The sequence below is a fragment of the Lytechinus variegatus genome, chromosome 8 (assembly GCF_018143015.1).
Source record: "Lytechinus variegatus isolate NC3 chromosome 8, Lvar_3.0, whole genome shotgun sequence".
Lineage (NCBI taxonomy): Eukaryota > Metazoa > Echinodermata > Echinoidea > Temnopleuroida > Toxopneustidae > Lytechinus > Lytechinus variegatus.
The window spans coordinates 41,878,426-41,902,380 of NC_054747.1; the positions used below are offsets into that span (position 1 = coordinate 41,878,426).

The 23,955-nt window shown below is 36.4% G+C and overlaps 2 protein-coding genes across 3 annotated transcripts; one reads left to right on the forward strand and one right to left on the reverse strand.

Annotated features, from left to right (window-relative positions):
* Positions 1-517: 517 nt before the first annotated feature.
* Positions 518-14,816, reverse strand: LOC121420533 (histone acetyltransferase KAT7-like). 2 transcript variants are annotated; one of them, XM_041615208.1, is made up of 11 exons: positions 14,743-14,816; positions 12,220-12,367; positions 11,245-11,436; positions 10,068-10,259; positions 9,322-9,488; positions 7,278-7,484; positions 5,770-6,042; positions 4,940-5,080; positions 3,533-3,626; positions 2,475-2,621; positions 518-1,362 (listed from the first exon to the last, which is right to left on the reverse strand). In XM_041615208.1, exons 3-11 carry the CDS (start codon positions 11,432-11,434, stop codon positions 1,148-1,150), a joined length of 1,626 nt encoding a protein of 541 aa, XP_041471142.1. In that variant the 5' UTR covers positions 11,435-11,436; positions 12,220-12,367; positions 14,743-14,816; the 3' UTR covers positions 518-1,147. The 2 variants fall into 2 exon arrangements, with proteins under 2 accessions (XP_041471142.1, XP_041471141.1); XM_041615207.1 differs by lacking the exon at positions 14,743-14,816 and adding an exon at positions 13,953-14,133.
* Positions 14,530-23,955, forward strand: LOC121420535 (palmitoyl-protein thioesterase ABHD10, mitochondrial-like). Its single transcript, XM_041615209.1, is given in 5 exon segments — positions 14,530-14,554; positions 14,557-14,824; positions 18,561-18,678; positions 22,203-22,355; positions 23,218-23,955. Coding segments are annotated over 5 exon segments (855 nt in total). The 3' UTR covers positions 23,509-23,955.

A 23,955-nucleotide genomic window follows, 5' to 3' on the forward strand; every position in this document is an offset into this window, starting at 1 on the left:
ATCAAGGATTTCATGAAAGATACCATTGGATGACAAGTTACCGTAATGGTAACTTTGCCGTCAATGGTAACTACCATGGTAACAATGACAAACGGCCAAGATTTCATGAAGGTTACCATTGGACGGCAAAGTTACCATAATGGTAAAATTTATGGAATGGGGGCCAAAGGTCCTTTTAGGATAGTTCCCGGTTCTGAAAATTACTTAGAGTTGGGAATTTATTCAACTTACAGAGTGTCCAATGAGGCAGGCATGACTAGAGAGCGTTCTCACTGCAGCCATGATAGAGGACACAACCAAGACATGTGTGCAATAAGCCTAGGGGTCTGTTGCAGAAAGAGTTGCGTTTAAACGCAAGTAAAAAAATCAAGCACAACTTCCAAAAGGGCGCGCTGTTGATTGGTTGAAAATCAAGTTGCGCATGATTTTAAGAGTTGCGATTGATCGCAACTCTTTCTGCAACGGGCCCAAGAGCACACTTTGCGATCCATTACGATGCAATTTAAAAAAAAAATCACAATTTGCATTAAATATGAACTTCAAAGTAAAATCATTTCATTTGTAGTACAACCTGATGTTAGGAATAATACAATCATAATTTTACTTAGCAGCACACCCTGTGGTTGGAGTAGTGTGCAAATCGGCTTCAAGTCGCTACCGAAGATGTCATTATGATTCGGAATTAAAAACGCTTCTATTTCTACCAGAAAGGTTGAACTTAACTGAATTTCAAGTTCAGATAGTCCTTTAATATTCTGAACTCTGATCGCTAAGGTTTTATTGGTTGGAAAGTTCATATCAAATGTTATTACAATTTCTTTGAAATTCGGAGTGCAATGGATTGCAGTGTGCGCAGGGCTTAAGGCCAGTAATAAAATGATTGATCAGTTTGATGCCGAGGTTTCTTCTTCCTCTCCTCCAACATGGCTGCTCATGGGAACACTCTATCCACAATCTGTTCTGTAAATGTCTCTAAGAGTTACATGGACGGTCCAGGATCCTGTTTAAGAAAGACTTATTATAATTACATATGCAACATTTCTATAACAAGTTTACTGTCAGCCAATGAAATTGAAGGATTTCAGTATATTTCACTGTTATAGAAGATATGTTATTATAACAAGTTTTATGAAACAGGCACCAGGTCCTACACAGGTTCACATATGGGTGGAGTCCATTTCAAGCTATTGAGATCAATCTGCTTCAAGCCGTTGGTCCTTTCCTTCTCCTTTGAGAGGTATTCATCGATGAGGTCCTGTCTCTTTAGCACCAGATGTTTGCCCTTCCAGTATTTGAGCATTGACATTGACTGCAGTGTGCTGACGATGTCGTACGGGTTGATTGCAGTCTCTTGACTGATGTCTGTAAGGACAAATAATAATAATAAAAATATTTGTAGAGCGCACACACCTTCAGTAGACGCTCATGGCGCTAGCCGAACAACAGTTCTCTTTTACAATGTAAAAATTTGATTTTATAGAAATTTATTTAAATACTACACAAGAACCATGGACAAGTACAATGTAAGAATAATAATTTCACATCTGCTTCATTCACCCCAACCCATCCATCAGCCCATCATCATGCGGAACCCAGTGCCCTCTAGCTGCCCCGTTCACTGACAATTTAAGGGGTAAGTCAGTACATAACTCACAGGAGCTCTGGCAATCTGAGGACACCGGGTCCCACATGAACAGCCAGTGAACGGGAAGGGATGAATCATCTTTCTTTTAAATAATCATAAATGAAATAAAACAAAATACATTTAAAATCAGTTACAATTTGAATAGGTATGTCTTAAGGTGATCTTTTAAAGTAGTATATGTCTTGATGGAGCGAAGTGAGAGAGGAAGCATATTCCACAACCATGCTGCTGCATTCAAGAAAGCATGGTCTCCCCAGGAATGATAGGTACGGGGAGTTTGAAGCAGCTTACAATCTGTAGATCGTAAAGTGCGGATGAGAAATACCTCATGAGATGATGATGATGATAACGACTACCATGACGACAATGGAGATGAGGATGATGGTGATGAAGATAATGACGATGATGATGATAATTGGTGTGTATACACTATATCTTAGGCCTTTTAATATTCAATATTTCAATATTCTTTATTGGGTGCATTTCTACATTACAGTACAAATAATATGGGGAAAATATGAAATCAGGAAGGCATTGAAGCCAATTATTAAACAGGGAATTCAAGGCAATGAAGATAATGATGTAGAAAATGAAGATGATGATGGTGAGTGATGATAATGTTGATGATGGTGGTGGTGATGACGATGGTGGTGGTGATAATGGTGATGATGATAATGACGACAACAGTAATAATGATACTGATGAGTGATGTTGCAGCTGCTGGTATTGATAATCATGAGAAGAACAATTTTGAGGATGATGATCATGATAATAATACAAACAAGTACTGTGACAAAGATGACTAATAATCTGATCAAGAATATCTAACCTTTGATGGATATTTCCTTGGCATCTAATTTATGAAGATATTGAAGTAGAACACCTTTCCAATAGCTTCTATAGCTGATTAGGCCAAGATCAGATAGAGGCTTCTCAGGAGAACCAATCTTCTCCTCTCTCTTAGATAGTAGGTAACCTATAGGATTGAAAATATAAGAAAAGATATGATTAAAACCAATCTTCTCCTCTCTCTTAGATAGACGGTAACCTATATGATTGAAAATATAAGAAAATATATGATTAAAACCAATCTTCTCTTTCTTAGATAGAAGGTAACCTATAGGATTGAAAATATAAGAAAATATATGATTAAAACCAATCTTCTCCTCTCTCTTAGATAGTAGGTAACCTATAGGATTGAAAATATAAGAAAAGATATGATTAAAACCAATCTTCTCTTTCTTAGATAGAAGGTAACCTATAGGATTGAAAATATAAGAAAAGATATGATTAAAACCAATCTTCTCTTTCTTAGATAGAAGGTAACCTATAGGATTGAAAATATAAGAAGAGATATTGTCAAAACCAATCTTATCTTAGCCCCTTACCCATCCTTTGGTAAATAACGAAAGGAAAGGAGAAAATACAATAATAAAATAAGAATAGCCAGATCTGGGTCCTTTTTCCAATCCAATCCAATAATAATTTGATGTAGTGTCTTTTCCTTTCAGTTACAAAGCACTGCACACACACTACTCAACATTACCTGTGATTTCATTGAGAGAAAATAATGTCAGTCTAATCACAAATCTCTCAAACTCATCCTAAATAAAGGGCATCAATGAGAAGATAAGGTACTTATTGAATCATAAATCTCTCAAACACATCTTAAACAAAGGGCATCAATGGGAAGATATGGTACTTATTGAATCACAAATCTCTCAAACTCATCCTAAATAAAGGGCATCAATGGGAAGATGTGGTACTTATTGAATCACAAATCTCTTAAACACATCCTAAATAAAGGGCATAAATGAGAAGATAAGGTACTTCTTGGAACATATATCTCTCAAACAAAGTGCATAAATAGGAAGATATTTTACTTACTGAAATCGATCAGCATCTTTCCATAACCTTGTCTCATATACTGTGGTAACGTGAGTATACAGGATACATTGTAATTCAGGAAAGAGTTCTTCTCCTGCAAAACAACGGCAAAAAGGAAAGAGTTGTTAATGATGATTAGTATATTTATCATCATTATTACTATCTGTCCCTCTAATAGGATGTTGAATGGAGGCCCCGTGTAGAGGAGAGTCACCACCTTTGCACGTTAAGAACCTATCGCACCATTCATATTAGTGTAGTGGAAAACTCCGGTGTAGTGGTCCACCTGCACTCTCCCCAATCAGTTATATTGGGAGGAGAGACCTGCGGGTCACAGTGATTCATACCCTTTTCATAAACCTATCCTCCAATTAGCCGCCTAAGAGTAATGCGGATAATTCAATAAAAATTGCGTTCATAAACTCCGAAAATAAGCCGCATTGTTTTTACGAGCGCCTGTCCTGAAAAAGGCGGATAATCGCCATGACAACTGGACACGTCCCCTCCGATGCGGTTGTGTTGGAAAAGGGTGACCTTGTGACCGCACCATGGCAATTATCCGCATTATTTGGAAATGCGTTCATAAACTCAAAATCTTATCCCGATGCCGCTATTATGCGGATAATAGCAGCATCAGAGTAATGCCGATAACTCTTGTCCTCCTCCAATTTTACGACCAAATTATGCTGCTATTAGCCGCCTAATTCATAGTAATTGGGTTTATGAAAGGGGTATCAGTTCGCTTTTCGCCACCCAGGCACAGGTGACGCCAAACGAATGATAATAATTACTACACGATTCATTTTTATTTCATTTTGTTCATTACCATCACTAACAATTACAATATGCTCATTTTTGGACATCTTGATATAAGTAAACAATCAACACACAGTGAAATTTTCTGTTGAACTTAGACAAGATAATCATTCAAACAAGTTGATAATGAAGGAGCCTGCTTCAAGAGTGCAACCTTTGATGGCAGACTCCTATTAGAATCATTCTTATAAATAGTATATAGATCAAATAATAAAATCATAACATATAATTCCCATCATTAATATCATTACTATCATTATCCGTAACCTAAAAGAATTTTGCAGCATCCCTTGCCTGGTATTTCCAAATTCTGTCTCATAAAAGCAGAGGCTGGGAAAAATTAATCTATTGCCGATTTGGATATTGTTAAGTGCTACCCATTGTTTCATGAAGTGATCTGTTGGTTATTCTCACCGACAAACATCCGCTTAACCAATGAGATACAGGGAATAATAGTAGCTTATAACACTCATCTAAAGCCCCTTTCACAAATGGTGATGTGACTACTTACAACCTTTGCGATTATGTGCAACATATATTGTGACCAAATGATCACAAGAACTATTGTGAATGCCCCTTAAATCACCTTACCTTAGAGAAGTAGCCAAGAATATGACAACCAGATGAATCATTCTCTGTCATGATGTAGAAGAGGAATGGTTCAACATCGTAGTAGAGGGTTTTATGATCCAGAAAGAGCTTGGCAAGTAAACATAGATTCTGACAATAGATCTACAGGATGGGTAGAGAGAGATTATTAGAACTGTTAAAATATCACAAAGCACATCAATGTATGTAGAATGGATCAAATTATCTAAGAATCCCTAATATTCAGAAGCTAGAATCGCTACCGAACACATACAGGGTGAAAGATTCAAATCCACACGCTCCAAGATGTTTTGTTTACTTTATTATTCAGATCACAAGTGCAACTTTATTAACTGGCTGGCAACCTCAAATGTAATACACATAGTGAACTTCGAAAAGAAAACAAATCAATATTAAGTGCGATATCTCATGGTTGACTTATATATCTTATGCCCTCTACTGGACAAAGCAACGTTTCTACAGGGCACATAATTTCTATCTACAGCATAAATTGAAAATATTAGAAAAGGTACAAAAGAATGTCCAAAGCTATGAGAAGGGCATCAATACAAAAGCATGACCTTGGTTGCTTTGATAAACCTGAGTTGACGTTTAAATCTGAAAGGTGTTTCATAAGGCTATTTGTAAGTTACAAGAAACTTTACTAACAACTGTTGTTCCTTTCTTAAGTGCTTTATCAACATCAATGAAACTTTGGTGAATATCATTCACCATCTGGAAGGATCACTAGTTGTTCATAGAGTTGCTGGTAACTTACGAACAGCATGGTGAAACACCTGCTGAGTCAAGATAGGGTCACACCCTGCACCAACCTTGTTTTTCTTGCCGTCCACTTCAAATACTGAGTTGTTGCCTTTCCTGTAGATCTCATCCCCTGGGGGATGTCTCCAGACACACTTGGCAAGATGTCGTCTGAGGATAGTCGAGCTTCGCATGTACTTGAGGCAAAACTCACAGATGTACAGCTTTGGGAGTCTGGCGTATTCCTCCGGGTAAGGGGACGAGTACCACGTGTTGAGCTCGAAGCGGCCGAACTCCAGCTTCTTGACGGTGCCCTCACCAGGGTTGCCCAAGCCACACTTCTCCTTTGAGTAAAAGGATATCATAAAGGTATTGGCCCAAACTTGATGAATAAATACAATAGACATGACACAAGAGGAGTATTAACCACTCCATTATGTGGAGGTTAAAGGTTGAGATTAGGAGCTTGGCTCCTACCTGGCCAGGCTCCCATGGGGTGTCAACTCAAACTTGCATCTGTACAGGCTGTTTCCCTACCAAGATGTAAGTATGACTTTGAGTTGCACGTAAATGCTGACGCATATAAACGATATATGATATGAAATGAGCAATCTTGTTAGTTAAAGATAAATGAAAGTAGTTGCAGTAAACACTGATTTGACGAGAAAGTGTGTAAATCCAAGCTTAGTTGTCACTATATCATCAAAGATCTAGATCTGGTAGTTACATACATTGAACTTTGTGAAATCTTGAAATCTACGCTGAAAAATGTTCACGCTGAAGTCACTAACACAGATAAGTGCACATGGGACAATGTATTATTATTGCTTTGAATGTCGGCCCCGACGCTTGACCCGAATCTCGTGCTTATCTGCTAATTTCTCAGCAATTACACAATTTCTTCCAGAATCCTTTGGCACATATTTTTTATTTATACAAACAGACACTTTGGTGGTCATTTCATTGGATTCTGTATGAACTCATTTTGAAATTGTTACCACAACTGGAATTTATCTTTAATACGCAGTAGTGAGCATCTTCTAAGCAAGATCTGACCAATGCAGTCATGCCTTTTATAATGCACACTAAGCGTGACTCTAAGTCAAACACTCCCTAGAAGTAGGGACATATTTCTTCTGGGTTGACTGCCATCTACTTACTATTGTCCTGTTAAATATATTATACAGGCCACTTTTTATATCATCATTATGGGTACATCATGTTAAAAAAAATGAATTAAAAAAAATCATGACTTCAGTATGTCATTTCAGCAATTACAGCTTCACAGAGTGATAAATTATGTTGAATGATAATTGATCAGAATCCACAAAAATAACACATTTCTTCCTTATTCTCAGTAAGATACAAGCATGTGGTACCACAGTTTCTTTTCTCTGCAGAAATTAGGAGACTCTTTAGAGACAAGACAAGGCTGTAACCTTTTACATATTTCTAAAATACAGCATTAACTTTCTAAATTTTTCAGATACAAAATTCTAAAATATCGAGAAAAAAAAAATATTTGTCACTTGTTTGTGTTTGTCAAAGAGGGCAGTATGTGCAACTAAGAGTCACCTACCATCTCTTCCGAAGCTCGCATCTGGGCCTCACGGAACAGGTCCAAGTCAAACTGTGATGTGATCCCATTAAGGAGTGGTTCCCTGGACTTGTGGAACTCCTCCCGGTGCTGACGACTCTTGACCTTGAGATCCTCGGAGAGATCCTTGCGTTGTCTCCGAAGCTCCTGCACCTGGTAGCGCTTTTGCTGTTGGGCACGAGATGAGTTCTGATTGAGTGCCAAGGGTGTTGGTTTTAAGAGGGTGTGAGTGTTAGTAGGAGTCGGTGTAAAGATGGTGTAAACACAAGAGTCACAGACAAGAATTCAGATGGGAAGATACGGTTTAGTTTAGTGTTAGGATTTGAAACAGTGTTTCAGAAAAGACGATGGTGTTAACAGAAAATGAGTCAGGGAAGGTGTTAGGTGTAAGAAAGTTTTGGTTTTAAAATAAAGTGTTTAATGGTGTTAAGGAAAAGGGGTGTAAAGGGTTGGGGCAAGATGATGTTACACAAAAGATTTGCATTTCAGAACAACAGAACAAACAATGGCAATATCAATGGGGTCGGATATAAAATGTCAATGTAAAACAAATAAAATAACAGTTTCACAAAACATGCAGGTGGACATATCATCAACAACATGAAACAAGTCAGAAAACATAATTGATTTTCCAATGATTGGACAGTACATTGAACAGGAAGTAACATGATAAAGGTACACCAATGAGAATGATTCATAAACATCAGAGATAACAATATTACAACGAAATACACATTGAAATGTCCAAGTGAAATCAAAGTGTGGATTAGTACATAAAAATTTGAATTGATGATGTTAAATGCAAGTTAGTAGTAAAATGACAAAGAAAAACAAAACAGAAAATTAAGAATCAGGTAAAGTAAATCACTGTAAGTCTACAATACTACAAATAAAAAAAAAATCAAAAGAGATGGTCTACAGGAATTAGATTTATGAATAAGATTTGCAAATACTGTATACAAGTAAGCATGAAAATCATATAGAATAATTCCACCATCTGAAAACAAAAAAATGAGTGGTATGTAACAATCTGTGAATCAAAAATTTTCAAAAGTTGCTTTTATTCGAACAATATCTTTTAAATACGTCTTTGCATAATTTGCCAATCATTAATCTTATTTTAACATTGACAATGGAGAAAAACTTCTGTGTACCTTTTTATTACATTGTATTCTGCACATTAGGTGCATCACTTCAAAAAGTAAACAAACTACTCAAGACTACCATTGATCATTGTGGGAATGAGTCAAGATTACAATCTGCACAAATTCTTTTAAAATGTATCACACATAAACAAATTATCTCTTTCCTTGTTGTGATGCATCTTACAATGATCAAAATTGTTGGCAGAATTTGGGTTGTGTATTTGATCATCAATACCATTTTCATCAGGAATTTCAGATTGGTCAGCCCAGTCAAGTATAGAGGGATGCTTGAATGCACCCAAGGAGGAGATTTGAATAAAAAGCCTTAGACAACCCAAATGTGGCGTCAGTTGCCATGGTGTCATGGCGTGCTGGTTCTAAACAGAGTCGCAACTGACAATTGTCTGTACACAATTGTATGGCTTTGGCTAGTCTGAAAAATAGGTTGCAAGCGATCAAATTCCCATGAGAAACACACGCTTTCATTCAGTAGGTTCACTTGTTTAGAACCAGGCCACCATGACAATGATATGGCAACTGACATCATCATTTCGGTACTCTATTGCTAACTAAATCAGTTCTACTAGTCTGTCTGCAAGATCAATTATTGATCTTGCAGACAGACTAGTAGAAGGGTAGAGCAAATTTCACATTACAACATCTTTGAGTGTGTAAAAAAAATCATTTTCTGCCGCATATGTGAACTCACAATATCAGTTTATAGGGCTGCAGAACCATGTAAAAAACAAAATGAAAATTACCCTTTTATTGTGATTTTTTGCATGGTTAGCCCTCCTACATTTGACTCGGCCTTCTCCTCACTTTCAAATCGTTCCCTGTGAGATATATCCAACATTTTTTCTTAAATGGAGGTTGCTTACCGATTGTCGTAATGCCTTCTTCTCATCGTTCTCTTGCTCTTGATGTCTGCTACGTCTTTTCTCTGCCCTAGCATCAGCTTTGGCCTGACATTCCTCAGCTGTCATGTTATGATACAGGGGACATGCCCATAATGTACGATGTTTGGTGAATTTACCAGTGAAGTGCCCTGAGAGAAGTGGGTGAAAAGTTTTAAAAGTCACAAGAGATACATTGTATCTGAAATCATTAAATTTTGCCAACAATCAAATATTCTTCAGACTCAAGAGAAACAACCAGAGTTTTTTTTTCTAATATACTGCATATCTAATAAGGAAATCATTCAATAAGTCAAGCAGAGATTAATTGATCCTTCTTTTTTCTACCATATCTCCATTACATTCCACCCCTACATATACATTTTAACTTGTTAGTATCATCACATCATATAAACATCTCCATTCATCATTCACTAACTTCAAAAGATTTACTCTACCTCTGTAATTCTCTTCTTTCTTTATCTCTTTACATCTTCTCCATATTCATTCATTCATCCATCCAACCATCCATCCTTCAACCTGTCCAGCTTATCTCCTGAATCCAGTCAGGAACTGAGCATTTAAAATCTATATTCCCATACTTCAAAATTCAAACCTGCTAATAATCTTGATTAACTCCATGTCTCTACAATGAACTTGTTGCTTTGTGATGTTTCATACGTTCATTCATCCCTCCATCATCTTCCCAAATTAAAATACATAGATCTTACCTCTTGAATCGCATCCTGGTACCGGGCATCTCAATTCCACATTCTCTGATTTCAAAAGCTGCTGCTCGGCAATAATCCGACTCTTCCTTTTCTTGTCTCCGTCTCCGCTCTCTTTATCACTTGAAAGCTCTCCATTGGTAAGCTTAGAATCTCCTTTCACGCTTTTTCTCTTTTTCTTCTTTTTGGGAGCTCCTGTTAAATGGGAGAAAATATTAATGAACCATCTACTCCAGGCTTTAATAATAACACTCATGATGGCGGGCATCTGCATTCCACACTGCATATATTTTCAATTTAACAGGTTATCAAAGATTTTTATTCCCATCAGCTGAAGTTGAAATCTGATCTTCGTACATGCAGATATAAATTCTCATTCTTAAAGGTCAAGTCCACCTCAGAAAAATGTTGATTTGAATCAATAGAGAAAAATCAGACAAGCACAATGCTGAAAATTTCATCAAAATCGGATGTAAAATAAGAAAGTTATGACATTTCAAAGTTTCGCTTATTTTCAACAAAATAGTTATATGAACGAGCCAGTTACATCCAAATGAGAGAGTCGATGAAGTCACTCACTATTTCTTTTGTTTTTTATTGTTTGAATTATACAATATTTCAATTTTTACGAATTTGACAATTAGGACCTCCTTGCCTGAAGCACAAAATGTTAAAATAATGGAATTCCACGTGTTTAGGGAGGAATGAAACTTCATTTTACAAGACAATGTCGAGAAAATCAAAATATTTCATATTTCATATAATAAAATACAAAAGAAATAGTGAGTGAGTGATGTCATCAACTCTCTCATTTGGATGTAACTGGCTCGTTCATATAACTATTTTGTTGAAAATAAGCGAAACTTTAAAAAGCCATAACTTTCTTATTTTACATCCGATTTTGATGAAATTTTCAGTGTTGTGCTTGTTGAATTTTTCTCTTTTTATTCAAATCAAGTTTTTGTTGGGGTGGACTTGTCCTTTAACAAATTAAAAGCCTGAAAAAATTGATTTGGGGTTATGGGAAATGCACTCCCCTTGTGTCAAGACAGACATTTGTTGTTGTATCTCAACTGGCACAAGAATGGACCACCAGTCGTGGGTTAAGTTGGGGATTAACGTGTCTGACATTATACAAAATGCTTTATGGACCCCTAACCCGAAGATCAATTCAACCTACCTCCATTGAGTGAAGCACCAGACTCCGTATCCGACGGGTGGGCCTCAGACTTGCCCCTCTTACGACCTTTCTTCTTGGGTTTCTCGGCTGTATCGGTGGGTGCAGGTGGCGGTTCATTGTCAGAGCTCTCCGATGATTTTCTGTTCTCACCCTTCCCAGTCTTCATAGGTGACTGCTCCCTCATCCTCATCACTGAAAAAAATAAGGGAATTGGTGAATTACATATTTCATAGTTTGAGGGAGATTACTAACTACTAGGCAACTCTGCCTTCAAAATTTAAAGCTAAATGATATTAGTTGCAGTAAAATACTAATTTTGTGAGAAAGTCTGTAAAACCAAGGTTAAGTATGACTATATCATCGTGTTTCTAGATCTGGTACAGTTACATAAACTGAACTATGTGAAATCATAAAATCTAAGCTGAAATACGATCACACTGAAGATCGCCAACACAGATAGGCACACGTGGGACAGTGTATTATTATTGCTGGAATAAAGACCCGACGGAAGTGACTGAATCCAGGCTTATTTTCTTATTTCTCAACAATTACACAATTTCTTCCAGAATCCTATGGCACATATATTTTATTCATACAAACAGACACTTGGGTGGTCATTTTATTAGATTCTGTAAAAAGTCATTTCGAGATCGTTACCAGAACTGGAATTTATCTTTAAGTTTGGGAACCCAGAAATCTTTCCGGCTTTCACAATTGAATTATTGCTTAATTCATATTGATATTTACATGAAAAAGCATGTGTACCGGTAATTGCTTGCAGCTCAAGCAGTAAACCCTTCAGTGAGAAGAGCATCTTTATGTTTAAATCGCCTTAGGACTACTGTTGGTATTTAGGGGAATTTCAAGGGCAGCAAGGCAGGAATAGTGGACACCCAAAGCTACATCCTTCATCACCTTGGAGAATGTAGACTATTTTTTTTTTGGGGGGGTGGAGCGGGCCATTTGTGATATTACCTTGGTTTGTTGCCCTGGTAACAATGCGGGTGGACTGACGAGTGATCCTTCTGTTGCCATGATCGTCATCAGACGTGGTCACTTCCTCAACATCAACCGATGAATCAGATTCATCCCAGTGTTCTGAAGAGTCACTATTGTCCTCTTTCTATAATCAAAATTTACCAAATTAATAATAAAATTACAATCATATCATAATGTAAGAAAAGTACCTCACAAGTATTCATGTCAACTTATTCCCTATGACCTTGAAAAAGTTTGGACTCCAAAGGATTTAAACAATCCTGTGAGGGAGATTTTCACTGGAAATATTACTGCTGAGATGACACACATTCAATCTATTACAACCCCCTCCCCAGCAATGGCCTGAAAATTGAACTGAAAATTGACACCCTTGCAAATGTGGCACTCTCTTAAAATCGGACATCTCTGCCAAGTAAAAAGGTAATGCGTGCTGTATGTACAGCACGCGTGCACATGTTTACTTTCCAGAATGGAGGCATCCAGAGCTCTCTTGTTCTTCGCCAAGCTACAAGTACACATCCTCTGTATGCATCTTGTAACATGTAGCTTGGCGAAAAACAAAAAAAAGAGAACAGGATGCAGTAGAGGCGCACGGCCAATATTCGAGACTGTCTCCCATAAGAGAGATTATCTCCAATATCAGAGACTTTTGTAAAGAATTTGGGTATCCAATTTCCTTAGTTTACATTTACTTCAAAAGGATTACCTAGTCGGCAAATAGAAATGTAATAAGCAGATTCCACATGAAAAATTCTCCCTTTTCACCATTTACTTTGAAAATTCACTGTCTACTTTTGTTTTGATAAGGATTATTGTTGTCATCCACACACAAAACAAATGGGCATCTATGCATCTGACGCTGACCTCAGTGAGACAAAATTTGGGGCGAAAAAATTCTGCCTTTGTTGGTGTGGTTTCTTTTGTTCTTTTGCAAAGCAAGTCTGTGAGAAATTATCTCCCACATTGAAGAGAGTCTTCCATGTTGGCCGTGCGCAGGATGGCGACATAAACATCGGCAAGGTTTTCCTAGTCTACTCAAGATATTTTCCTCATTTTTTAAAATGAATTTGTTTAAAAATGAAATCAACAAAATGTCAGAAATGAAGTTCCCATTCATTTTGGGAGGAAAGTACATGTACATGATGTAGTAATCTCGTGGACGAACATTTCATTTTTTTGGCGGTACAACTGTACACACGCACATGAATTGAACTCAATACCTAGCGCCATGGCGAGTAAGCACACGTTAGTGAATGATTTTTACTCTCTAGGCTAAACTAGGAGTAGGTAGGAGCTTCCAGGCTAGCCCAGACACTGACACACTGACATAAACATGATAAAGCTGTTTGTAAAGTCACGAACGATCAACTGGAACATGTTCTTACTCATAACTCAATTACATTCATGACATTAGGGATATCACATAGCACAAGAAAGGATCACCAGTCGTTCATAAAGTCATTCATATCTTACAAACAGCTTCATGAAACACCCCCCGCATAGGCGCTGTGCAGACGTCAGGAGCGCAGGCACATCAGAGCCGCGGTCGGGCCTGGCTTGCACTTGCAGGCGGCCACCGCTGCACAGGCCACTGACAGTCACAAACACCATTGCAAACGCGGGCACCACACACATCCAGCCACACTCACAGACACAGCTCACTCAACAAAAAAATGACAAGAAATTAAGAAAATACTGTTTTTTCTCACCTTACGCCGTCCCATTGCATGAGCAATTGGATAAAATGGTTAACGAATAGATCTTTCCACTTAAAATCTTCAAATATGTCGAGAATTCTTTAAATATCGTTAAGATTGTGCGAAGTTTCGATACGGAAAGCGTAATTCGTCGAATGAATGAGTACGAAGTTGCCAATCTGTAATTAATTGTATTAACTGCAAAATTTTGATAATCATAGCCTTTTAATTTTATTTTTCGATTAAAAATTATAAAATAAATAATTCATTTTCAACTAGTACAAATTTATGTAATTTATTCAAAAATCAATATAGCTATTGTTGTCATATTTGTTGCAAAAATCTTAATTTTCAATACTTCATCGAAAATTGGGAAACCTAAACCGCGGAAACTTGGCACTGCAATCATGATATTTTATTCGATTTAAATAAAATTCGGCAAATAATTCACAATAATTTGATATCAAAATATAATAATACGAAAGAAATTATATTTATCTTTTTTTAGTATAAATATCAAAACATTTAAAAGACATTCTAGTTGGTCCGCACGCAATATGATAATAAGTGGCTGTTTTAGGAAAACAAAATGTCAGCGCCCTTGTGCTATTTTCGTACCGTACTTGTTTCAATTTTCGCATGTTCTGTCTTTCTGCTCCCAAATCTAACTCCCGTCTGCAAATCCAACAGCGATTCATGATGACAGACGACAGGGAGAGTCTAGAACATTTACAAAGGACACACACTTCATCTATAGCTTTTCGTCAAACGCCCGGGAAAGATCCGGGCGTTGTGTTTTTACCGGGATACATGAGCAACATGACCGGCGGAAAAGCCGTGGCACTGGAAGGCTACTGCAGGCGGCGTGGGCATGCCTTTGTTCGGTACGTGATATTGATCTCGTTCCGCTTCAGTGATTTGTTAAGGTCCTGGGGATGGTTGCATGAAATGGTCTTTCGTAGAACCATTCTACGTAAGAACGAGATATCGCTCAACTGTTTCACAAAGCCAATTTGGGCGATACGAAGAATGGTCCTTGGAAAGACACCTCCAGACATGTCCTACGTAGGCATGATCTTCTTTGCACACCGCCCGCCACCGTCGGCACTGAGAGAAAATGCGTTTACGGCAAGCCACACTGACATATCACCTTTAAACATATTTCTTTAGGGGTTGATGGTGCATTTTATCTGGGATGGCGCCAAGTTATTTTTTATATGGGGGCTATTTGTCATCAATTTCACGTCGACAAGACGACCAAAAACGGATGTCATTTTAACTTCTCCGGGGGTAATGCAGGGGGGTAATGTAGGCCCAAATATTTTTAAAAATATGTCTTCGTTTATTTTCCCTCCGTCCTATCCCCACCCCTTTTCCATTAAAAAAATAAACTTGAACTATCGAAATGGGCGGCACTATCTCTCTGACCCCTCATGCTTTCTCATTATAGATAATTGAACAACATGAAAGACTTCTTTAAGATACAAAACTAAAATGTTTAACATCTAAATCATTTATTCATTTTTATTTAATTTTCATTATGATTATTATTTTTTGATGAGATTGATTTTAATCACTGAAAATTAATTCTTGGATTTGGGCAACTTGAGATGTGAAACAGTGAAACAAAACAAAAATCTGCAGTATCAAAATAGCTAATAAAAATTTAAGATACAGATTAGGCCTATATACGAATTCATCACATGAAGATAAGTTCATCAAATAAAATATTATGAAAAGTCCATACGAAGAGGCGCATTTTAAATCTTAGGGTAGGCCCCCTTTCGGCTCCTATGTCATGTTAAAAGAATCACGGTAGTCTCTACTCCTTAATTTTGAAATGTTGAACATAATAATATTGTATATTCTTAAACCTTATATTCTTATATAAACTTCCATAAATCATATGATCAACTTTAAACTATGACCAACGTTTATGATCGTTGTAATTTTTTAGCATTTTTTCTGTAAATAGTATTTTCTCCATAGCGGATTGCACAACTTTTTCTGTGTTTTAATTATTATTGCAAAGCACTACTTTATTCACTTGGAAATGTTTGCAGCAATGTTCATATTTTCCTTCTCTTCGATTACTCATGCAACTGAGCTATGTTTATACTCTAATCACTCACATTTGTATTTCTTGCATCTGACAAATAAAATAAATAAATAAGATTTTTCACACGCAGCCTCTCATATTTTCCCTTTAGTCTCATACAATCAGACACTGTTGATTTTGTTTACTCCATTCAAACCCTATTTTTACTCAACAAATAACTATTAACGCATAATTTGCTTAATTATAATTAACCATAAGTATTCCATAAAAAATATAGAATATTGAACTAATAAAATGTCGAAATTACTTAGTTAAATCAATTTTTATATCGGACAAGGGTCTCTTTCGTTGAAATATCAATGAAAGGTGTCTCTAAAAGGACACCATGTTCTAAATAAGTGAAATAATGAAAAATTCGATTTTATTCAGTTATGTTTGTGAATCTTTAAAGTTTTTTCTCTTTTTACCTCATAAACTAAGCTCCGTACTTAAATTCTACAATCAGTGATAAATAAAACATCATTTGATCTCCTTTTGTTGAAATAAATGATTTGATGAAAAGTCGTCATTCTGAAATAAAAGGTTCAGGTGACGATGAAGACTAAATATCTTTCCGATACTATCGATATAAAACGATGTCGCGGACTTGGAAGACAAAATTGCCTTCGTGAAACGGTTTACGCTGATTTGTCGCCAATCTTCCTATCTCGGAAGAATGGTCCTAGGACGTTCCTACGTATCGCTCATCTCGTCATGCAACAGGCCCCAGACGATGAATCCTGACTCGGTCTCGGGAGTCGACATCCAATGCAAGAAGAACATGCCGATATCGTACTAGACTAGATTATAAATTACTAGTAGAGTTAGAGTAGACTAATCTAACGTTACTCGTTAGGCTTAATTTATATTTTTAGAAGACTTAATGTCAGTTTTGTTTAACTTTTGTTTTAGAATTAGAATTCTAATATGTTATCGTACTTGTCAAAATTAATTGGAAAATTATGACTGAACTTCTTACATGAAAAAAAGTTAGGCCTAGTCCTAGATAGTTGTTTTTTTTAATGTTATTACTGTATATATATGTATATATACTTTTTTTTCTTGCTTCTTATCTGCTTTTTTTTTCAATGCAGACGTTTAATTATATTGTATCATACATATTTTGTTGTATCAAAGGTGATCTGTGCTTAACAAGCATTGCTTCTATACACACCACCTCTTTCCCATATTTTCGATATCTTTTTAGCTCATTGTCCATAAGCTTTTATTCCTGTTGTGTTTTTTCTTTTAACCTTATTGATATCGTACATGTATGCATTGTATTTTGGTTGTGGAAAGAAATAAATGAACTTGAACTTGAACTTGAACTAGATAAATAGATCTAAATTTAACTTTTTTTTGGTAGTACAGACAGTGAGTCATGACTGGTAGGCCTAGCTAATTTATATAAACTTTCTTAACAAAATTTTGTTCTAAACTTAAGTTAGATTTAAATGTTCTGGGGATTTTTATATTTAAATGTAGACTAGTTCTACATTTGATTAATCCCCAAAACTTCTAAACCTATCTTAAGTTTAGAACAAAATTTTGTTAAGACATATTGCAAGAAATGGAAAGTTTGGTCAAGAAATTAGCTACATGAGTAATGACTCATTGACTGTACTAACAAAAAAAAATTAGATCTATCTTAGAAATGTATTGTCTTTGAAGTGAGTCTGGTAGTACATGAGTACAGTGTAAAAATGTTAGTTAATTGGACAGAAATTTAAATAATAGTAATAGGTATTTATTTAGAGGCTGTATATCTAGATGGTTATTTTATTGAGATTGTTGTGATTATGTTATGTCTAATCATCATTATTGTCAACAATTAATAATGATTATAACCATATTTTGGTCCCATCAATTTCTCAGTAGTAATCATCATCATCATGGTTTGTCTTTGCCATTATCATGGTCATTGTCATCAATTAACCATCATCAGTTACTGTAATCGAAATTGATTCCCATGATCATTGACATTGTCAACACCACCATTTTACCATCATCGTCATATTCTTTATCAAAATACATGTAATAAACTAGCAGTACTAGAACTCATGCCATCAATTTATCACCACCATCTTCATCTTTATCATCATCATTACTGCACCATCATCAACATCATCAACACCATCATTACAATCATCATCACCCTCCTCCTCCTCATCTGCACCACCACCATCATCATCCTCTTCGCCATCATTGTCATCACCATCATGGATAATTGAATGTAGTCATTGACATGACGTCATTGTCATCAATTTATCATCGTTAAACTCACTATATTTAAAACTCTTCTTTTTTGTACCATCGTCAACATCACCATCATCATCAACACCACCACCATCTTTACAATCATCATCACCCTCCTCCTCATCATCCTCTTCACTATCATTGTCATCACCATCATCACCATCATGGATAATTACATGTAGTCATTGACATGACGTCATTGTCATCAATTTATCATCGTTAAACTCACTATATTTGAAACTCTTCTTTTTTGACTGACCCACCAGCTTTGACTACCAAGGCTTAGGCGAGTCTATTGGTGAGATGAGGAAAGGAGAAAAGATGTTTGACGTCTGGAAGTCAGATGCCCTTGCTGTTCTTGATGAACTTACTGTAGGGCCTCAGGTGAGAAATAAAAAAAAATGTTAATTTGACGAAATTCTCCATCTTACTCTTTCTGTTTGTTGGTTCCCCCCTTCTTATTTCTCTCACTTCACCTCTCTAATTTTTCTTCCTTTTTGTCTCACCTGCGAAGCAAAGTGAGACTATAGGCGCCGCTTTTCCGACGGCGACGGCGGCGGCGGCGTCAACATCAAATCTTAACCTGAGGTTAAGTTTTTGAAATGACATAACTTATAAAGTATATGGACCTAGTTAATAAAACTTGGCCATAAGGTTAATCAAGTATTACTGAACATCCTATTAGAGTTTCATGTCACATGACCAAGGTCAAAGGTCATTTAGGGTCAATGAACTTAGACCATGTTGGAGGAATCAACATCGAAATCTTAACCTGAGGTTAAGTTTTCGAAATGTCATCATAACTTAGAAAATATGTGGACCTAGTTCATGAAACTTGGACATAAGGGGCCCGTTGCATGAAATGGTCTTTCGTAGAACCATTCCACGTAAGAACGAGATATCGCTCAACTGTTTCACAAAGCCGATTTGGGCGATACGAAGAATGGTCCTTGGAAAGACACCTCCAGACATGTCCTACGTAGGCATGATCTTCTTTGCACACCGCCCGCCACCGTCGGCATTGAGAGAAAATGCGTTTACGGCAAGCCACTCTGACATATCACCTTTAAACATATTTTTTAGGGGGTTGATGATGCATTTTATCTGGGATGGCGCCAAGTTATTCTTTGTGTGGGGGCTAGTTGTCATCAATTTCAGGTCGAAAAGACGACCAAAAACGGATGTCATTTTAACTTCTTCGGGGGTAATGTCAGAGGCCCAATTTTTTTAAAATATGTTTTCTTTTATTCTCCCTCCGCCCTATCCCAACCCCTATTCCATTAAAAAAGAAAATAAACTTGAACTATCGAAATGGGCAGCACTTCACTATCTCTCTGACCGCTCATGCTTTCTCATTGTAGACAATTAAACAACATGAAAACAATTTCTTTAAAAGAAATTATGTAAGGAAAAAAAGTATTTATAACGTTCAGCTAAAAAAAAAGGAACAATACAAAATTAAGATGTTAAACATGCTAAATCATTTATTTATTTTTGTTTCATTTTCATTATGATTATTATTTTTTTATGAGGTAAATTTTAATCAATGAAAATGGATTCTTGGATTTGGGATACAGTGAAACAAACAAAATCTGCAGTAACAAAAAAGCTAATTGAATTTAAGATACAGATTAGACGCTTACGAATCCATCACAATAATTACAAATGAAGATAAGTTCATCAAATAAAATATTATGGAAAGTCCATGCGAATAGGCGCATTTAAAATCGTAGGGTAGCAGCCTTTCGGCTCTTTTTTTATGTCATGTTAAAACAATTGAAATGTTGAACATATTTTGTATGTTCTTAAATCTTATATTATTATAATCATAAGCTTCCATAAATTAAGTGATCAACTTTAAATATGACCAACGTGTATGATCGTTGTAATTTTAAGCATTATTTCTGTTAATAGTATTTTTTCCATTGCGGATTGCACAACTTTTTCTATGTTTTCATTATTATTGCAAGGCACAACTTTATTCACTTGGACATGTTTGCAGCAATGTTCATGTTCCTTGTCTTCGGTTAGTTATCATGCAACTGAGGTATGTCATACTCTAAACACTCACATTTGTATTTCTTGCGTTATATCTAACAAATAAAATAAATAAAAAATAAATTTGTTTTTTCACATGCAGCCTCTCATATTTTCCTTTTTAGTCTCATACAATCAGACACTGTTTATTTTGTTTACTCCATTAAAACCCTGTTTTTACCTCTACAAATAACATATTAACACATTATTTACAAAATTATCGCTATATATAAGTATTCTATAAAAATACAGAACATTGAACAAATAAAATGTCGAAATTACTTAGTAAAATCAATTTTTATATCGGACAAGGGTCTCTTTCGTTGAAATATCAATGAAAGGTGTCTCTAAAAGGACACCGTGTTATAAATAAGGGAAATAATGACAATTTCGATTTTATTCAGTTATGTTTGTGAATCTTCATTTTTTTTCTCTTTTTACCTCATAAAGTAAGCTCCATACATCAATTCAACAATCAGTAATAAATAAAACATCATTTGATCTCCTTTTATTGAAATAAATGATTTTATGAAAAGTCGTCATTCCAAAATAAAAGGTTCAGGTGACGATGAAGACTAATTATTTTTTCGATACTATCGATATTAAACGATGTCGCGGACTTGGAAGACAACATTGCCTTCGTGAAACGGAAAACGCTGATTTGTCGCCAATCTTCCTATCTCGGAAGAATGGTCCTAGGACGTTCCTACGTATCGCTCATCTCGTCATGCAACAGGCCCAAGGTTAATTAAGTATCACTGAACATCCTGCATGAGTTTCACGTCACATGACCAAGGTCAAAGGTCATTTAGGGTCAATGAACTTTGGCCGAATTGGGGATATCTGTTGAATTCCCATCATAACTTTGAAAGTTTATGGATCTGATTCATGAAACTTGGACATAATAGTAATCAAGCATCACTGAACATTTTGTGCAAGTTTCAGGTCTCATGATTAAGGTCAAAGGTCATTTAGGGTCAATGAACTTTGGCCGAATCGGGGTATCTGTTGAATTACCATCATAACTGAAAGTTTATTGGTCTAGTTCATTAAACTTGGACATTAGAGTAATCAAGTATCACTGAACATCCTGTGCGCGTTTCAGGTCACATGTCCAAGGTCAAAGGTCAATGAACTTTGGCCGAATTGGGTGTATCTGTTGAATTACCATCATAACTTTGAAAGTTTATGGATCTGATTCATGAAACTTGTACATAAGAGTAATCAAGTATCACTGAACATCCTGTTCCAATTTTAGGTCACATGATCAAGGTCAAAGGTCATGTAAGGTCAATGAACTTTGGCCATGTTGGGTTTTTTTGTTGAATAACCGTCATATCTCTGTAAGTTTATTGGTCTAGTTCATAAAAAGTGGACATAAGAGTAACCATGTATCACTGAACATCTTGTGCGAGTTAGAGTAGTATTCAAGTCAGCACTGCTGCTATATTGAACCGCGTGATGCAGGTGAGACGGCCAGAGGCATTCCACTTGTTCTTTTTTCTCTTCCTCCTTTTCGCCTTCCCCCTCTCTCTTTTCTCTCCCTCCCTCTTTATCTACCTCTCTCTCTCTCTTCCCCACTAGAACTTTCTCAATTCTTCTCATTTCTTCTCTGTTGCTGTTGATATGTCTTTTTATTTTCAAGGGGGGGGTTGCACTTCTTTTTTACAATTTACAATAAATTCTTTTTTCAGGGTGAACTCCCCCTTTTATTATTTGTATTTCTGTCGCTAGGCCGAATATTTATAACAGCAAGCAAGCTGTGTGTTGGAATAAAAAACAAATTTCTGCTGACCACCCCCCCCCCCCAAAAAAAAATCTTAAATATGACTAAAAGAACCTTTTCAATCCATTATGATTTTCGATATTAGATTCTTGTTGGTTCCAGTATGGGCGGGGCCATAATGCTGCTTTTAGCCTTAGAGAGACCAGAACGTATCCACTCCCTGCTTGGGGTAGCTACTGCAGTACAGTTTGACAGGCCCATGTCTTTAACAGAGCAGAAGAGGGGCCATGTCCATGAGGTAAGTAGTGTAGCCTTTAAAGTAAAAAAAGAAAAGAAAAAAAACCCTGCTCGTTTGACCCCTTTTAGGGGAGTTGGGCAGTATCCTGGAAGTAAGTAAGTAAAAGAAAACAATGCCTCAAAGGACAAGAATAACTCTAATCTTGTTTCTTTGGATTGAAATATAGGGAGATAATCATATTGGGATATTCATCTCTTTTAGAGACAAAATACACTGCTGATATGATACATACTGTATGTAACTAAACTGAAATCTGAATTTATTATAAAAAAAATTAGATAGAATACAGTGCATGTTAGACCCGCAAAAATATTTTAGAAATTTAGGCAAAACCTTCATGTGCTCTTTCGGGTGAAATCATAAGAATACACACAGTAAGGAAACAGGATTGATGATGTTTTCTGCATGGTATATGGCTATATTGAAGTTTTGATGTGTTGCCTGGGTGGCGAAATAAGAGTTAACACCTATCTTGCAAACAACAGGAATTGAAATTGATGTAAGGTAGGTATAAATTTTCAGTAAAAAAACCCACCCTTATGCCAGTCAGGCAATATCCATGCACAGAGAAAGATATTGATATTAAACATCATTAATTTTTTTTTATGTCTATAATGTGTTCTTTGTAAAGTATATTTCCATAAAGTTGAAACTAGCCATATTGTTTTCTGCTGCTTTGCTTTCATTCATTGTGAGAAGTTTGTTTCATTTTTTGATTACCAATCTTATTATTGTGAGTGTGTAATGATAATCCTACTACTTTGGGATGTAATGTGAATACAGAATAAAAAAAACAACACTTCATGTATATTAAAGGACTAAAAGAGAAGGGTCTAAATCCAATGATTCTCTTCCTGTGCAGGCCCGAGGTTCAATCCCCGGTGACACATCCTACACCACTCCGCACAACTTTGTAGATAAACACTACACACGATGCCTCAATCAAAACCCTATGCCAGTCAAGCAGCCTATTCGGTTAATACATGGAATGAAAGACGATGTCGTTCCCTTCCAAACGTCGGTTTCCCTCGCTGAGCGCCTGGAGAGCAAGAACGTGGATGTTATCCTACGCAAAGAGGGCGCTCATCGCATGTCGGAACCTGAAGATATTCGCCTGCTTGTGGATTGCCTCGAGGAGCTGTTGAAGTTATGAAGCCATCTTGATCCAGGTATGATGTTTAAATCCACTTGACTTGGTCTTACCGGCAGATGGTCTAATTCTCAGATTATCACCATGGCTTAAACCCACTTGGGTCCCATTTCATGAAGGATTTACAGCTGTTGTAACTTTGCCATTATGGCAACTACCATGGAAACCTTTATTTTGATTGGCTGCTCAGCCCTGTTACCATGGTAGCTGCCACAATGTTAAAGTTAAAACAGTTGCAAGTAATTCATGAACAAGACCCTGGTCTACTAGCAGATGGTCTATTTCTCAGACTGTATAATATCACCATGGCTAAACCCACTTGGTCTATCATCAATTCAGTTTGGTCCAGGAGCCACTTGGTCTAATACTCACTTGGTCTAAATATCACTTATTCTTTTGCCCAGATTGGTCTTATTTCAACATTGTCAACATACCGGTACATTTATGATT

What these genes read in the sequence shown, in the direction of transcription:
- LOC121420533 (XM_041615207.1), bottom strand. An exon ending in AGAAGGCATTACGACAATCG is followed by an intron (nt 7,485 to 9,321) that starts GTAAGCAACCTC and finishes GCACTCAATCAG; the next exon opens with AACTCATCTCGTGCCCAACA. An exon ending in CAAGGAAATATCCATCAAAG is followed by an intron (nt 1,363 to 2,474) that starts GTTAGATATTCT and finishes TTGTCCTTACAG; the next exon opens with ACATCAGTCAAGAGACTGCA.